We start from the raw sequence: 14,671 nt of genomic DNA on the forward strand, positions 1-14,671 counted from the left end.
TTCTACTAGAATAGGTTGAAAGATATTAGACATGTTTTTTGCGACATATTTTTGATAAATAATATATAGAAATAACTTTGTGATGTGAGTTAAATTTTCTTTGAATATATTCTACACTGATAAAAATTAATGACCAATTCAATATATGAAGAGAACATGAAAAATTCCCAATGCAAAGTAAAACAAAAAAATAGCAATTCTTGATTTGTTGTGATAGTCTTTCTCTTTCTTGTTGACCACATTATTTTACTCTTGACTACCAGAAATACACACACAATATGTATATGAGTGTGTATGTGTATATATCCCATTCTATTAAAAAATCATGTGATAAATGTATGATTTAAATTATTTTAGTAACTATTTACTTTTTAAACAGGGTCAGGAGTAGGAGATAAATAAAAATGGGTTAAAACATCAGAATGGATATATGGTTATTAAAAACAGGCTACTGGCAATGAAAAGGAAATTATATATAGAAAAATATATATGACTAGAGGCCCGGTGCACGTAATTTGTGCATGGGTGGGGGGGGGAGAGTCTCTCAGCCCGGCCTGCACCTTCTTGCAATCTGGGACCCCTCGGGGAATGTCTGAATGTCCTGTGGTAATCGGACATCCGTCTTGCATTCCGGGACCGCTGGCTCCTAACCGGTGGCCTTCCTGCCTACCTGATCACCCCTAACCACTCTGCCTGCCTTCATCATCACCCCTAACCACTCGCCTGCCTGCCTGCCTGATCGCCCCTAACCGCACTACCTGACTACCTGCCTGCCTGATCACCCCTAACTGCTCGCCTGCCTGCCTGCCTGCCTGATCACCACTAACCACCTCTGCTTCAGCCCCACCAACACGGCTTCATCCAGAAGGACGTCCGGAATTACTTCCGGAAGGTCATTCAGCTGTCCAGTCTAATTAGCATATTACGCTTTTATTATTATAGATTGCTTGGTTTAACTTGAAAATTATTAGATTAACAATATTTATTTTATGTATGGAGCATATTTATGCTTGGAAATGTATGTCTATTACAAACATCTTTATATCTGTCCAATTAAATTAATATTCTAATTGAGAATGAAGAGAATGGGGGTGAAAGAGAAATAGCCCCATCTCCAATGGTCCCTCCTGGATATTAATCTAGTTCTCTTAGGGGATTTCAAATTAAATGGGATAAGAATTTTTTGATGACTTTTGACACCTTAATAAAACCCCTATAATACAAACCTCATTTAATTATCTATATGCCTAAATAAATAAAATATATATTTGTTATGACTATCTTAAAAATAATAACTTCCAAGGTAGCTTCACTCACATTATATATGATTTATTTAATGGGAAAAACAATATTTAAAAATCCTTGTCAAGAAAAAGAATCGAGCTATGTCATATTCTTGGACCTTCACTTCCTTAGGCAGAAAAAAAGAGAAGCGTAGTGAGAGGGCATTTCCACAGGACATTCCAGGAGATGCCCAGCCACTGATGTATACACCTTGGTTGGTGAGAAGGGTGTGGCTTACCCGCGGCGTCCTGCATTTGACGTCGTGCCACTTTCAGACCAGCATACTCTGCAGCTGCCGCCACAGCCTGGGCGAAGTCAGCATCGGTGAAAAAAGAGCCGTCAGAAGAGCTGACACTGGAGCGCCCGCTGGAAATGTTGTCCTCCTCTGAGGCTGAGCCCCAGCCATTGATCATGGACCCCGTGACGGAGCTCTCCAGGTCGCCAACACTGGAGGCAGGGGTCTGCTCCAGCCCACGCAACAAAAGCCTTCTGGTCTGCATCTTCGCCACTTCCATGTCGGCTTCGTCTTCTTCCTCTTCTGGCGCATCCGTATCCATATCTGAGACCAGGGGGCCTGAAATGTAGCCGTAGGTGTGCGGTGGGGAAATGGGCCGCGGCGGTGGCGGGGGGCTCACAGGCTGCCGTCTGCAGGAAGACAAACAGGTATGGCTCAGCTCCCAAAAGGATATATTAACCAAGAAACTCACAAGTATACCCATTTAATCTTCGCTTCTGTGGATCTAATTTGTTCAGAAAAAAACAACTGGAAATCAGAGTATGTCTAAGTTTTGAGTTGTAAGAAATTTACCTCAAAACCAGTCATTTTTAACCAAGCTGGACTATTTTTAGTTTTTTTCTTTTTTTAAAAATCCTCATCTGAAGATATGTTTTTATTGATTTTAAAGAGAGAGGAAGGGAGATGGAGAGAGAGAAACATCGATTGGTTGCCTACACACTCTGCAGACCAGGGATCAAACCCACAACCTGGGTATATGCCCTGACCTGGAATCGAACCCGCAACCTTTCAGTGTACAGGACAATGCTCCAACCAAATGAGCCACACTAGCCAGGGCCAAGCTGGATGACATTTTGATTAAAGTTTAATATAAATACACTCAGCTATCTATAAGTCTCCTCAGGCTTTAGCATATGGTTAGGTTCAATTAAAAAAGGGGAAGTAGTACTTATTTTGACATTGATGTCTGTGTGTTTTTCCTAAAGCATACTGGATAATTATTGGTAGCTTATTATTACCAAAGACAGCAGACATCAGTCCTGAAGCAGACTATTCCATAAACATATAAACATGTTCCTTTCCCTTTCTGTCATTGCCACCCCTATCATTTTAGGTAGACCAATTCATTTTGACCATAGACAGTAGAATTTTTTAGGATTGAAAATTTATACATTCACCATATAGCATAATTTCCTTTAGATTTTATTCTATTTTTTAAAAAGGCTATGAGCTTGGCCAGTGGGGCTCAGTGGTTGAGCGTCAACCTATGGACCAGAAGGTCACAGTTCGATTCCCAGTCAGTGCACATGCCTAGGTTGAGGGCTCTACCCCCAATGGGGGGCGTGCAGGAGGCAGTCGATCTATGCTTCTCTCTCGTCGCTGATGTTTCTATCTCACTCTCTCTTTCCCTTCCTCTCTGAAATCAATATAAATATATTTTTAAAAAATAAACAAGAAACATGTATTAAAAAAATAGAAAGTATACAAACTACAAAATAAGATCTAATCAAAACCTAACAAAGGGACCTACTAGAGAGAGAAAAAGGGAAGTCCAATACAGAACAGTTTTTAAGATGGGATGGCAATTGTTCAAAGAAAAACATTTTGAGCTTTTTATCCCAATTAAGTGAGATACTTCGACAAATTTGTTTTATTAACACCAATGTAAAAGCACTAACAATAAAGGATTATTAAAATACTATAATTAACTTATTTATTGAGCACCTACTTTGTAACTAAGTATATTTTACAATGTTAACTCATTTAATTTTCATGACAACTTGCCAAACTACTTCTTTTATTATCATTTTATAGATGAGGATACTAAAATTCAGAGGAATTAAGGACCTTGACAAAGTTTCCACAAGTAGTATGTATCAAATTTTAAATTTAATCCCACATTTCATTTCCAGGTCATGAACATCTTCTAGGAATGATATTACATATATATGGACACATACACATATATTTACATAGATATACATATATGTAATTATATATACACTATTTTTATATATAGACTTAGAGTTATTAAATATAATGTGCTATTTTTTATTTGTGGGTGGTTTCTAATGTATCTGTGTGTGGCACTAGAAGAAAATTAAATGAGCTAAAGTTGAAGTTATTTAAAAGATTAAAATGGATAATAGTTTCCATATGGAGTGTGTTATACACATAGGAGGAAAACCTTTGTTTAATTTAAATTGCAATAAAATGCCATCCTTAAATGTTAATTTACAGTTCTCTGTCAGCATGCACAGCCAAATACCACAAGAAGCCTCTTTTAGCACAAAAGGGACTATTTTGACCATCAATAAAACAATGCAGAAGAGCCAACTTCACTATGAAACGATGCCAGCATTGTTGTATGTGGGTAATTCACATTCTGTAGAGTAAAAACAGCTTCATGTTAAACAAGGACTGGCTTTTAACTATTACCACCCTGTGCAAATCATCTGTAAATAAGGCAAGCCCAGGGAATGTGTGATAAACATGTACAGTGTGAAATATGTAATATATTCTATTTGAAAACAAAAAGCCATTTCAGGATGCTGCACTCAAGTGGGACTTGCCACAAATGACCCTCAATGCTCTAGATCGCCCCTCCCCCCAGGGGTTTCGACATCTCTGAAATAATGTACAAGCATAGACTGTGGATCACAACACTCTAGGCTCCTGCAAAAATAATGCCTTGATAAACATGTGTAAGAAAAGAAGGAGACAATGACATTGATTTCTGAAAGCAGGTGTTTATATAGTTTACCACATACCATTTACCAGGTATAGGACAAAGGGGGAAATGCATACCTTTGAGGCTTTTTTCTGAAACTGTTGTTGCTTCAATACTTTGTATGATAAACCATTACCTGGTTTGTAAATAGATATATTTAATTTGCTGTTGACTTCGTACATTTTTTCCTTGCAACTGTATCATATTTCATTTGCCCATGTTACTAAAATATCTCTCTCTCCCTCTCTCTTCCTCTCTAAAATCAAAGCAGCACAATTTACAATAGCTAAGATTTGGAAACAGCCTAAGTGCCCATCAGCAGATGAGTGGATTAGAAAATTATGGTACATCTACACAATGGAATACTACGCTGCTATAAAAAAGAAAGAACTCTTACCCTTTACAACAGCATGGATGGACCTGGAGAGCATTATGCTAAGTGAAATAAGCCAGTCCGAGAAAGATAAGTATCAAATGAGCTCACTCATTTGTGGACTATAATGAACAACATAAGCTGATGAATAAAAATAGATCCAGAGAAACAGAAGCATCAAACAGACCATCGTCAAACCTCAGAGGGAAGGCAGGAGAAGGTGGGTAAGAGATCAACCAAAGGACTTGTATGCATACATGTAAGTATAACCAATGAACACAAACAGTAGGACGTGAGGGCCTGTGATGGGGGGGCGGGAGCAGGAGGGGAGAGGTCAATGGGGGGAAAAGGAGACATATGTAACATTTCAACAATAAAGAATTTAAAAGAGAGAGAGAGAGAGAGAGAGAGAGAGAGAGAGAGAGAGAGAGAGATTTTAGTTCTAGACTCTTGAATCTATATGGACCCTGTGGCTTCTCTGACCAATGAATGTGGCAGAAGTGAGACAATGTTAGAAATTCAGCTAAATAGTTATGTTCCTTGCCTGGATGGGCTTACAGCCAGTGGAGGAGACAAACAATTAATTAAATATGCAATGATAATGCAGTATTCATGAATCTCCATGACAGAGGTTGTTTAGGGTATTGTGGAAACACATAGAATTGGTCCCATCTCAGAGGTGGGACATCAGAGAAATACTCTGTGGAGAGTATCTGCCACTTAATCTTAGGTCTAAAGGATACACAAGTGTTAGATCCAAAAAAGAGAGGGGATAATGTGTTCCAGGAAGATTGCACAGCATGAGGAAAGACCTCAAGGTGGATGAGAATACTGGCCATTCCAGGAAGTGCAAGAAACAGAGAAACAGAGTGAAGGCAGCCAACGGGAACAGTGAGGAGGGAGTGGCAGCGGATAAGGATGAGAAGGCACATAGGTCAGATCACAAAGGGCTGTGATTGCCATGTTAAGGAATCTTGCTTTTACTCTTAGGGAAATGGAGAGCTACTGAGAGATTTAAGCAATGGAGAGACTTGATCAGTGTTGCATTTTAGAAAATACCTCTGCACAGTCTGCAGCAGGAAGATTCGTTCAAGGAAGGGAAGGGGCAGGGCTAGGCAACAAGCCACTTACAGATCATTACAGAGATACAGGCAAGAGACAATGGTTGTCAGAAGCAGGAAAGTGCCTCCATCACTGGAGATACATGTATCGCTCTGATTGACATTTAAGTACTAAAAATCTGTCATAATGAGAACTTGGAATAAGGGTCTGATGCTCTAGGATGAAATCTGTAGAGAAATAGCATGTATTTTTAATGAGTGCATCAGCAGAGGAGTGGCAGGTGATGGGAAACAGAAGTCATCTACTGAGGGGCAGGTATCCAGAGAGGTCACGCCTTTGAGAAGAGACCCTAGAGTGAACTGGATGCGGGAATTACAGCATTGTACTAGTATATAGCATTGGAGAGGTAGCCCAACTTAGCTGTCCAACATTAAGAAACTTTAAATAAGTTACAGTGCACATTTGTTTAAACTGCATATCTAAATAAAAAGTTATTACATGGAATAATACACTGTTCAGCGAAAAAAGTAGCTTATAAAATAATGGCATATCACAAAATCAAACCAATGAGTATGTAGAAAAATGAAAAACAAAAAACTCTTTACTGAGATCTTAACAGTGATTATTTTTGACTAGATAGATCATTAGTATTTTTATATTTTTATTTTTTATAACTTTATTTTCAAAAATTTCTATAGTAACCATGTAGATTATAGCTTCATCATAAAAGAATGGTAATAGTATTTTTAATAGGCTTTCATCTACTTCTTATTAGTGTCCGTGTTATTTCCAGCAACAATCCTGGAAATAAATTCCTTAATACCTTTCTAGACTAAAAATCATACTTTTTTTTAAAGGCTGAATTTAGTCAAACAGAATTTTAAGTGAATTTCCCAATTACACATGTCCACATGGAGTTCATACGAGTATTCATCCCCCTAAAACAACAGGGGTAGGTCAACTCCAAATTCTCCTGTAGTATCAGATTCCATTAATCAAATAGTTACTGAAGAAAGCTTTGTGGAACTTAACGACAGGAATAAAACATTAGATCTTCTGTCAAAGAGCTTTTAACTTAAACAGGGAAACAGAGATACAAATAGCAAATGCTAATGCAACCTGGAATCTGATTAGTGTGATAGCAGAGCTGTGAACAGACCATTGTAAGAATAAAGAAAAGGACTGGTTCATTCTGCCAGGCAATCAGAGAAAGGTTTCACAGAGAGGTACATTTAAAAGGGGCTTAGAAAGATGAGAAGTGCTTGCCAGGCAATCAAAGAAACAGCATGTGCAAGACACATGCTCATAGTGAGGACACTAAGCAAGTTGACCATTTGGTAATGGCCACGTGAGGCAAAAGTGGCCTGTCCCTCCTGCTAGCTCCAGAGCAGCCCTCTGTGGGCCGGGGAGTGGCATTGCTCACCTGGATGTTGGTGAGTTTAAGACAAATTAAAGGAATTTCAAACAGTTAGAAAAGTGTATATGTGCAGGAATTGGAGGGGTGGAAGGAAGTAAAGGGGGAAGGATTGTGAAAGGCTTTGAATACTGGGCTAAACAATAAGACTTAGCTCTGAATGGGGAGTAATGTTATTAGATCTGTGTGCAAAGGAAGATGTGGAGCGTGGACAATAAAAGGGGAGAGAGAAGAAAAGCGAAGTTAGTTCAAAGATATGACAGTGTTTCAAAGGATATATATGGAGACTGAGGGTCTGGCCTAGCCTCTGTAAGAATGTTAACAAAGGAACAAAATTAAGATATATTTTGGAGTAGAACTGAAGGGACTGGCCACTAATTTAATTTGAGGAATGGTAAGAAGACAGCAGAAAAAAGTAAACAGTGGGATAATTAAGCTGATTTAAAAATGAAGTGTGTGTGTTGTGTTGTGTGTGTGTGTGTGTGTGTGTGTGTGTGTGTGTGATTTTGCGATTTTGCCTATTCCTCTGGCTATTTTATTTTTAATGTGTTGACCAGATAAATAAGGATTGACAATTATAAATAAGATAGTCATAAAAGAGGAGAAAAAACACATTTAAAATATTAAATGCAAGGAAAAATATTTGGTTTTGGACACGTGCAGTCGGAGATGTCCAAGTGAAAACATCACAGCGTTCACTAATATTGTGATAGGTTTACTACTAGAATTAGTGGAGCAATCACAGTGTAAGGTATAGAAATGTCAAATCACTATATTGTACACGTGAAACTAATATAACCAGCCTGGCTGGCCTGGCTCAGTGGTTGAGCATCGACCTATGAACCAGGAGGTCACAGTTCAAATCCTACTCAGGGCACATGTCTGGATTACAGGCTCAATCCCCAGTAGGGGGTGTGCAGGAGGTAGCATATCAATGATTATCTCTCATCACATAGGTTTCTATCTTTCTCTTCCTCTCTGAATTCAATAGAATATATTAAAAAAGGAAACTAATATAACCAATAGAATATTATGTAGCAACTATACTTAATTAAATAATTAAAAAACAAAACAAGGAAGAAAAAAATATCACAGTGGTGCTCAATAAGAAGAGCTGGGCTGGTTAAATACATTTGAAAGCCATAAGAATATAAGTAATAGTTGAAAATAGTGATGGGGTGATAACATAAGGGTAAGGGCAGTAGGGAACTTATATTTGTTGGATAGTTACCCTGCTTCAGATACTTCACATACATAAAACTGCCATCACTGAAGAAAGCTTAAGTTTGATAGCATTTGAGAAGCTTTTGACAAAGGCTTCAGTGGTTCTCAACCTGTGGGTCGTGACCCCTTTTGCGGTCGAACGACCCTTTCACAGGGGTCGCCTAAGACCATCCTGCATATCAGATATTTACATTACGATTCATAACAGTAGCAACATTACAGTTATGAAGTAGCAACGAAAATAATTTTATGGTTGGGTCACAACATGAGGAACTGTATTTAAAGGGCCAGAAGGTTGAGAACCATTGCTTTAGATTGATCGTTAGGAGGTTACTTTCAGTAGACTGATGGCAGCAGAATGCAATGGGCTGAGTATGAATAGGATTGGGAAGACAGAATTGATTACACAATCCTAAAGTATAGAAGGGAAGAAGAGCATGATAACTGGAAGTGGTTAACAATGAAGAGAAAGATGGATTGGATAAAGAGGAAGAGGCTGAGAAGTCAAGATAGATGAAGGGAAACCAATTTTGTAGTGTTTTGAACGAGGTGGAGAGAATGACATAAGGGACAGAAAGAAAGAAGCTTGCTAAGAAGATATTGGGTATCAATTGTAACACAAGGGAACGGTGAGGAAAGGTAATTGGAGAGAAGGAAAGAAGAATACTATGGTATTTCAGAGCTAAAAACATCTACTAGCCTCTCATTTGTTTTGAATAAGAGAGGCAGAGATGGTTTGTGACCTTAATAAGGAAAAGAGATGCCTTATTTGTTCTCAATTTTCATGAAGTTCCATGGGTTAATAATATTAAATTTAAATTTATGACAATCCAGCTTCCCCTTTTTTCACATAGCAGAGGGTTTAGCTACTTCTTCTATTTTAGCAAATATATTATTTGAATTTGATAATAACCTCTTCCTAATAGAATAGTTCATAAACATTGCAAGTTCTGTTTCAATTGACAAAATTCAAGCAGCATAAACTAGAACTTGTTATTCACTCAAGAACATTGAAGGGAGATCTTCTGAGGGAAATAATATATTCAGTTTCAAATGACATTAGGCATATAGGAAGCAATATATGTATAATATACTGTGTCAAGGGCAATAAAATAATACAACAAAATCATCAACACTAGGAGAAGAACTCAGATGATGCAGTAACAACTTTTATGTGGTAGAAATGACAAGTGAAGTATTTGTATATAATGGAAATGTATTGGTTTGCAACGTTGAATATATTGGTTTAAAAAAGCCTAACACATACATGCACAAATTACTTAGTAACCAGGACAAAAAAATGACTCCAACTTAATGTCAATACAAAATGAATATACCAAACTCATTCTCCTGCAACATTAGGAAACAAATCATCCTGTAGACTTAATTTAAAAAGACAGGAGAAAATCTATTTTCCACAGACCAAATGCATAAGGAAAACTAAGATACAAAAACAGCCACCATCTATAAAATATTACAAGATTAGTAAGCCATAAATTTACTACATATTCTCCATGTGTTTATAAATGCAATTATCATAAGTGGGTTAGTATTGATGCACATTATTTTATGGTTGCAAGTTCACTGGGATCAATTAATTTAATGTTCTGGTCAACAATATTACTTGATATGTTAATTACCAGGGCTTCCTGAGTGATACTGGAAAAAAGGCTCACGTAAAATGAAAATAACTTCACGTAATAGCATTCTATAAACGCTTCTTAGGAGTGGAAATTGCGTGATATGAGCAAAGAAAGCTAGTGAGCACGCACCTCCTGTCGGGCTGGTGCTGCATGTGGCCAGTCTCCTCAGGGCAGTCCTGTAGCATGGGCTGGAGCTCCTCCTGTGGAGATGGGGTCAGGGTGGCCGTGGACTGGTGGCTGTAAGACACAGCGGCCGGAGAAGATGCTGCTCCTCGGATGGGGGGAGTGGGGCCTCGTTCATCTTCCTCCTCTTCTAGTTCGTTTTGTTGTAAATACATCCTCGCTGGTGGCACTGGACATGGCATTTCTTGGTCATAGCTAAAACAGATTATAAGGATACTTAGAATTACTTCAGGTTATTCAAATAAACTAACGGAGTATCAGCCTTGAATTGTTTCTTCAATCTGAATGTTCTGGGCCACATTAAGGAGGTATTGTTAAAAAAATGGTCAACCATCACATAAGTTTGTGAATTGCTATACATACATTATATAATATATATTATATATGTAACATATAAGAACTTTTCTTTGAGAGATTATAATTTACATTGGCCTATTATAGGCCCCGAGAAGTCATGCAATAAAAGAAAAATCTATTTAATGTAGCTGAACTTAGGACTTCTAAAATGTGTCTGATATTTTCTCTCCCTCCTATTCAACATGATCTCTAAAGGACAACTCAAGGATGGTCTTGCATGTGACCCAAAAATGATATGCTAAACTCTGAAAAAAATACTCTTGAAAATTCTTTGAAAGGGAAATATATTAGAGATCAACTTATTTAATCCAAAACAACTAATTTTTCCACGAAAATTATAATTGCTCACTCCTTTAGTTGAGCACAAAATGGAGTCGTTGGATTGTATTTAGGATAATGAAAGAAAAAACACAATAAATAAAATATTAACCAATAAAATACCCACTACTCTTCTCATAGAGAATGTAGAAGCTCTAGAATGGATCTGAAAAGAAGTCATGCCTTTCGCTTGTCTCCTGCCCAGTGCATATGGTTGTTGATTAGAATGGTAGTGATTAACTGCATTATATGAACTGTGCTCTTGTTACTCCTTTCTCTAGTTCATTTTTCACCACCTGCCTTGTTTCCCTGAACTCAGGAAAGTTGAGGTTCATGTAACATGATTTTTTGAATCTTCTTTTACTTTACTAATCCCACTATGATGTTTCCTGTGTCAACAAATAATACTAGAAATCTTGCAGTCTCTTTAAATTATTTATCTCTCTTCTATCTCAAAGTATCCCCAGTTCATCTCTAGTCTATCTCTAAAAATTCTTTAAAAGCTATACCTCTTTTTAAATCTGCTGTATGTGCTACTGCAATAACTTTTTAATCCATCTCTTGGCCTCCAGTCAATCTTTCTTCATCCTCACATTGCTTCCCAAATTACTTTATTATAAAACACATCACTCCCTGGTCATTCATTTGCCCTGAAGTAATAAATGACTCTCATTGTCTAGAGAATAAAATATAAGTGCATACAAGACATTCAAGTATTTGCATATCTGGCTTACATTTGCCTTCCCAGCTTCCTTTCACTCCCTACAATGTGTTTCCTGTTAGTTCTCCAGGAGTCCACACTGCTGTGTGGTCCTCATGTCCACAATACCCTTCTCTTGATTGAGAACCTTCTCATTTGTCAAGGACAAGAACAAAAGCCAGAAGCCCTGGAAACCTTCATTCTTCCCAGTTAGCCTCAGTTGGAGCACAGAGGTGTCTACTTTTGTTTTATTACTATATCCACTTATTTCATTTCAGTTCTTTTTTTTTTAGGACTAAAATACAAATTAATGTCATTATCATGGTCTAGAAAATGAATATTTAAAAGTACAGTCAAACATCATTATTTGCAGATGCCATATCTGCAAATTTGCCTACTCACTAAAATTTATCTGTAACCCCAAAGTCAATACTTGTGGCTCGTTCACAATCAGTCAACGGACATGTGCCAGGAGGTAAAATAAGAGGAGTCACCTGATGAGCACGTCACTAGCAGAGTGCAAACAAGGTGACACTCTGCCTCCTCGTTTCTATGATCATACTGTAAGCAGGTGTCATTTTCATAGTGCCACGTTGTGCTCTCTGTATTTGCTTTATATTGGTGACTGCCCTGCTTAAAATGGCCCCAAGTGTATTACTTAAATACTGGCTAGTGTTCCTAAGGATAAAAAGACTGGGATGTGTCTTAATGAAAAAACATATTAGATGACCTTTTTTTAGGAATGACTTATAGTGCTGTTGGCTGTAAGTTCAATGTGAATGAATCAAAAATATATACTATATATGATGTCTTTAAACAAAAACACACATATAACAATAAGTTGTTTAGTTTTGGATCATTTAACAAAAATGTGAGCAGAGGCTTGCAGGAACCTAACGCTGCATTTGCCCTGGGAACAATGGGTCAGTATTCTATAATTAAGTGATTGGAAAATAAAACTACAGAGACTTTATTTCCAGAAGAGTTGGAACTATAAAACTGGTATGTGTGTGTGTGTGCAATGAAAGAACAATGAACTTCTATGATAGTCACTAAAAAGAATGCGTTTTCAGGTAGATTCTGTAGGGTTTCTTTGGGTTGTTGTTAATTCCCTACGTCCAGTGAGTTCTCCTCTACTGATTGGATTAGTGAAGCAGCTGCTTTGTTTTGTTGGGAGGTACCATGTCCAGTTTGACAGAATCTGAAGTGTGGATGAAGTACACAAATTTTCTAACTGCTGCCATATGTATTATTCACACTTGTTAAATCCTTGTGAGAGACAATTCAGTCAAGTTTAAATTTCCATAGTTTTCAGCATAATGTGATATAATAACAGAGAGTTTTCAGGATGCTGTGGGTAAGACACAAATCCACATAATTACTTTATGAAAATTCAGAAATGTACAATAAAAGTTCTGATATTTGAAAACCTGAAATCATATACGTATATCCTATCTAATAAAGAGGGAGTATGCTAATTGACCCTCACACCGTTGCAAAGATGACAGCGCCCACAGCCAATAAGAAGGGAATATGCTAATTGACTGCCATGCCCTCAAAGATGGCAGTGCCCACAGTCAATAAGGAGGGAATATGCTAATTGACTGCCACACCCTCAAAGATGGCGGCACCCACAGCCAATAAGGAGGGAATATGCTAATTGACTGCCACTCCCTCAAATATGGCAGTGCCCAGTCCCCTCAGCCCCCCAGCCGCCCAGGGCCAGCCCAAGGAGCAGGCAAGCCTTGGCTGTTGGCTGCCCAAGGCTCAGGTAACCAGGGCCAGCCGAGGCTTGTGCTGCCAGCAGTGGCAGCACAGAGGTGTGATGGGGACGTCGCCTTCCCCTGATCACCGGGTCGCCTCCCACCACTGAGGGCTCTCGGACTGTGAGAGGGGGCAGGCCGGGCTGAGGGACCCCCCCCCATCCAGAGCATGAATTTTCATGCACCAGGCCTCTAGTATTATAATAATAGATATGTGATATCATTATATATTCATGCTTATATATATAAATTGTATGTATATAATATAAAATGTATAAGTAAATTGTATATATATATATATGTATATGTTTGTGTTTATATTTATGATTCATGATTCTTAGCTCCAAAAGAAGTTTCCAAAGCACAAGTTCCTTTTTTTTGGCAGCACTAAAGTGGGTTTATAAGTCCTGCTGACCTATCGTGATACAGTTTTATTCAGAGACAAGTGTTTTTGGACTTTAGGAATCAGTCTCGCCTTGGTGATCTAGTTTAACAATTACTTAATATGGGCTTAAGAAGTCACATATTCCACTTACATCCATTCTGAAATTCCTCTTACCTTTCATCCACAGAAATACTGAACTCTTCGCTGTTGCTATGAGGAGGAGGATGCGCCGGGGGAGGAGGAAGCAGATCTGCCCAGTTCATGCCGCCTTGTTTTGGTACTTTGGGTGTCCGTGCCCCTTTCTTGTGCCCTTGACTCCCTTGAAAACAAATGAAATTCAGTCTTTTATTTCTGGCCTCTAAAATTTTTCCATTGTCTATGGGTTAATTATTTTCTGTAAATATGATCTTATTATAATTCATATATAGAGAGAAAAACACACTTATCTTCATTAATTTTGAACAGAACTGTACAACAGAAGATGTACAATTTAACTACAAAATAAATAGCAAAAAAGCAATAAAGCCATAAATGAATTTTATAAGTCATATCATTAATAGCAATCTTCTTACAGCAATTAATTGCACTATGGATTATCATCTAAAACAAATGAGCTATAGACATACTTTCTGAAATTCCTTTTTAATATTTAATTACTGGAACTTTAAATACAATATGATACAGATACAATCTATTAATGTTCCACTGTTGCACTAAATCACTGAATATATATAATTTGTACTTGCCCATTGAAATGTTTTAGCCACAATAGAATTACTAGTTTTTGTCAGAAAAGCAGGTGCAGATGAAAATAATTGCTGGAGGAACTAATATAACTAACAACAAAAGAAGCATAAAATTATTTTTAAAAAGGGAGAGAAGTATATTTAGCCATTGTTTCTATAAATTTATGGCTTGGAGTAAAATGACATTTCTTGCACATTCTTAGAAATTGGAAATAGCCCAATTATTCATGTGCCCAGGTGTTCATATTTTAGA

The 14,671-nt window shown here is 37.6% G+C and overlaps 1 protein-coding gene across 3 annotated transcripts in view; it reads right to left on the minus strand.

Moving 5' to 3' along the window:
* ROBO1 (roundabout guidance receptor 1) overlaps positions 1–14,671 on the minus strand; it is a 436,624-nt gene that overhangs the window by 19,448 nt on the left and 402,505 nt on the right. For all 3 annotated transcript variants that reach the window (XM_006093709.3, XM_006093708.3, XM_014460003.2), the window contains 3 exons: positions 13,847–13,991; positions 10,096–10,344; positions 1,523–1,929 (listed from right to left, as the gene is read on the minus strand). In XM_006093709.3, coding sequence (XP_006093771.1) covers positions 1,523–1,929; positions 10,096–10,344; positions 13,847–13,991 — 801 coding nt within the window. The remainder of the gene's footprint in view (positions 1–1,522; positions 1,930–10,095; positions 10,345–13,846; positions 13,992–14,671) is intronic.

The sequence above is a fragment of the Myotis lucifugus genome, unplaced genomic scaffold (assembly GCF_000147115.1).
Source record: "Myotis lucifugus unplaced genomic scaffold, Myoluc2.0 scaffold_120, whole genome shotgun sequence".
NCBI lineage: Eukaryota > Metazoa > Chordata > Mammalia > Chiroptera > Vespertilionidae > Myotis > Myotis lucifugus.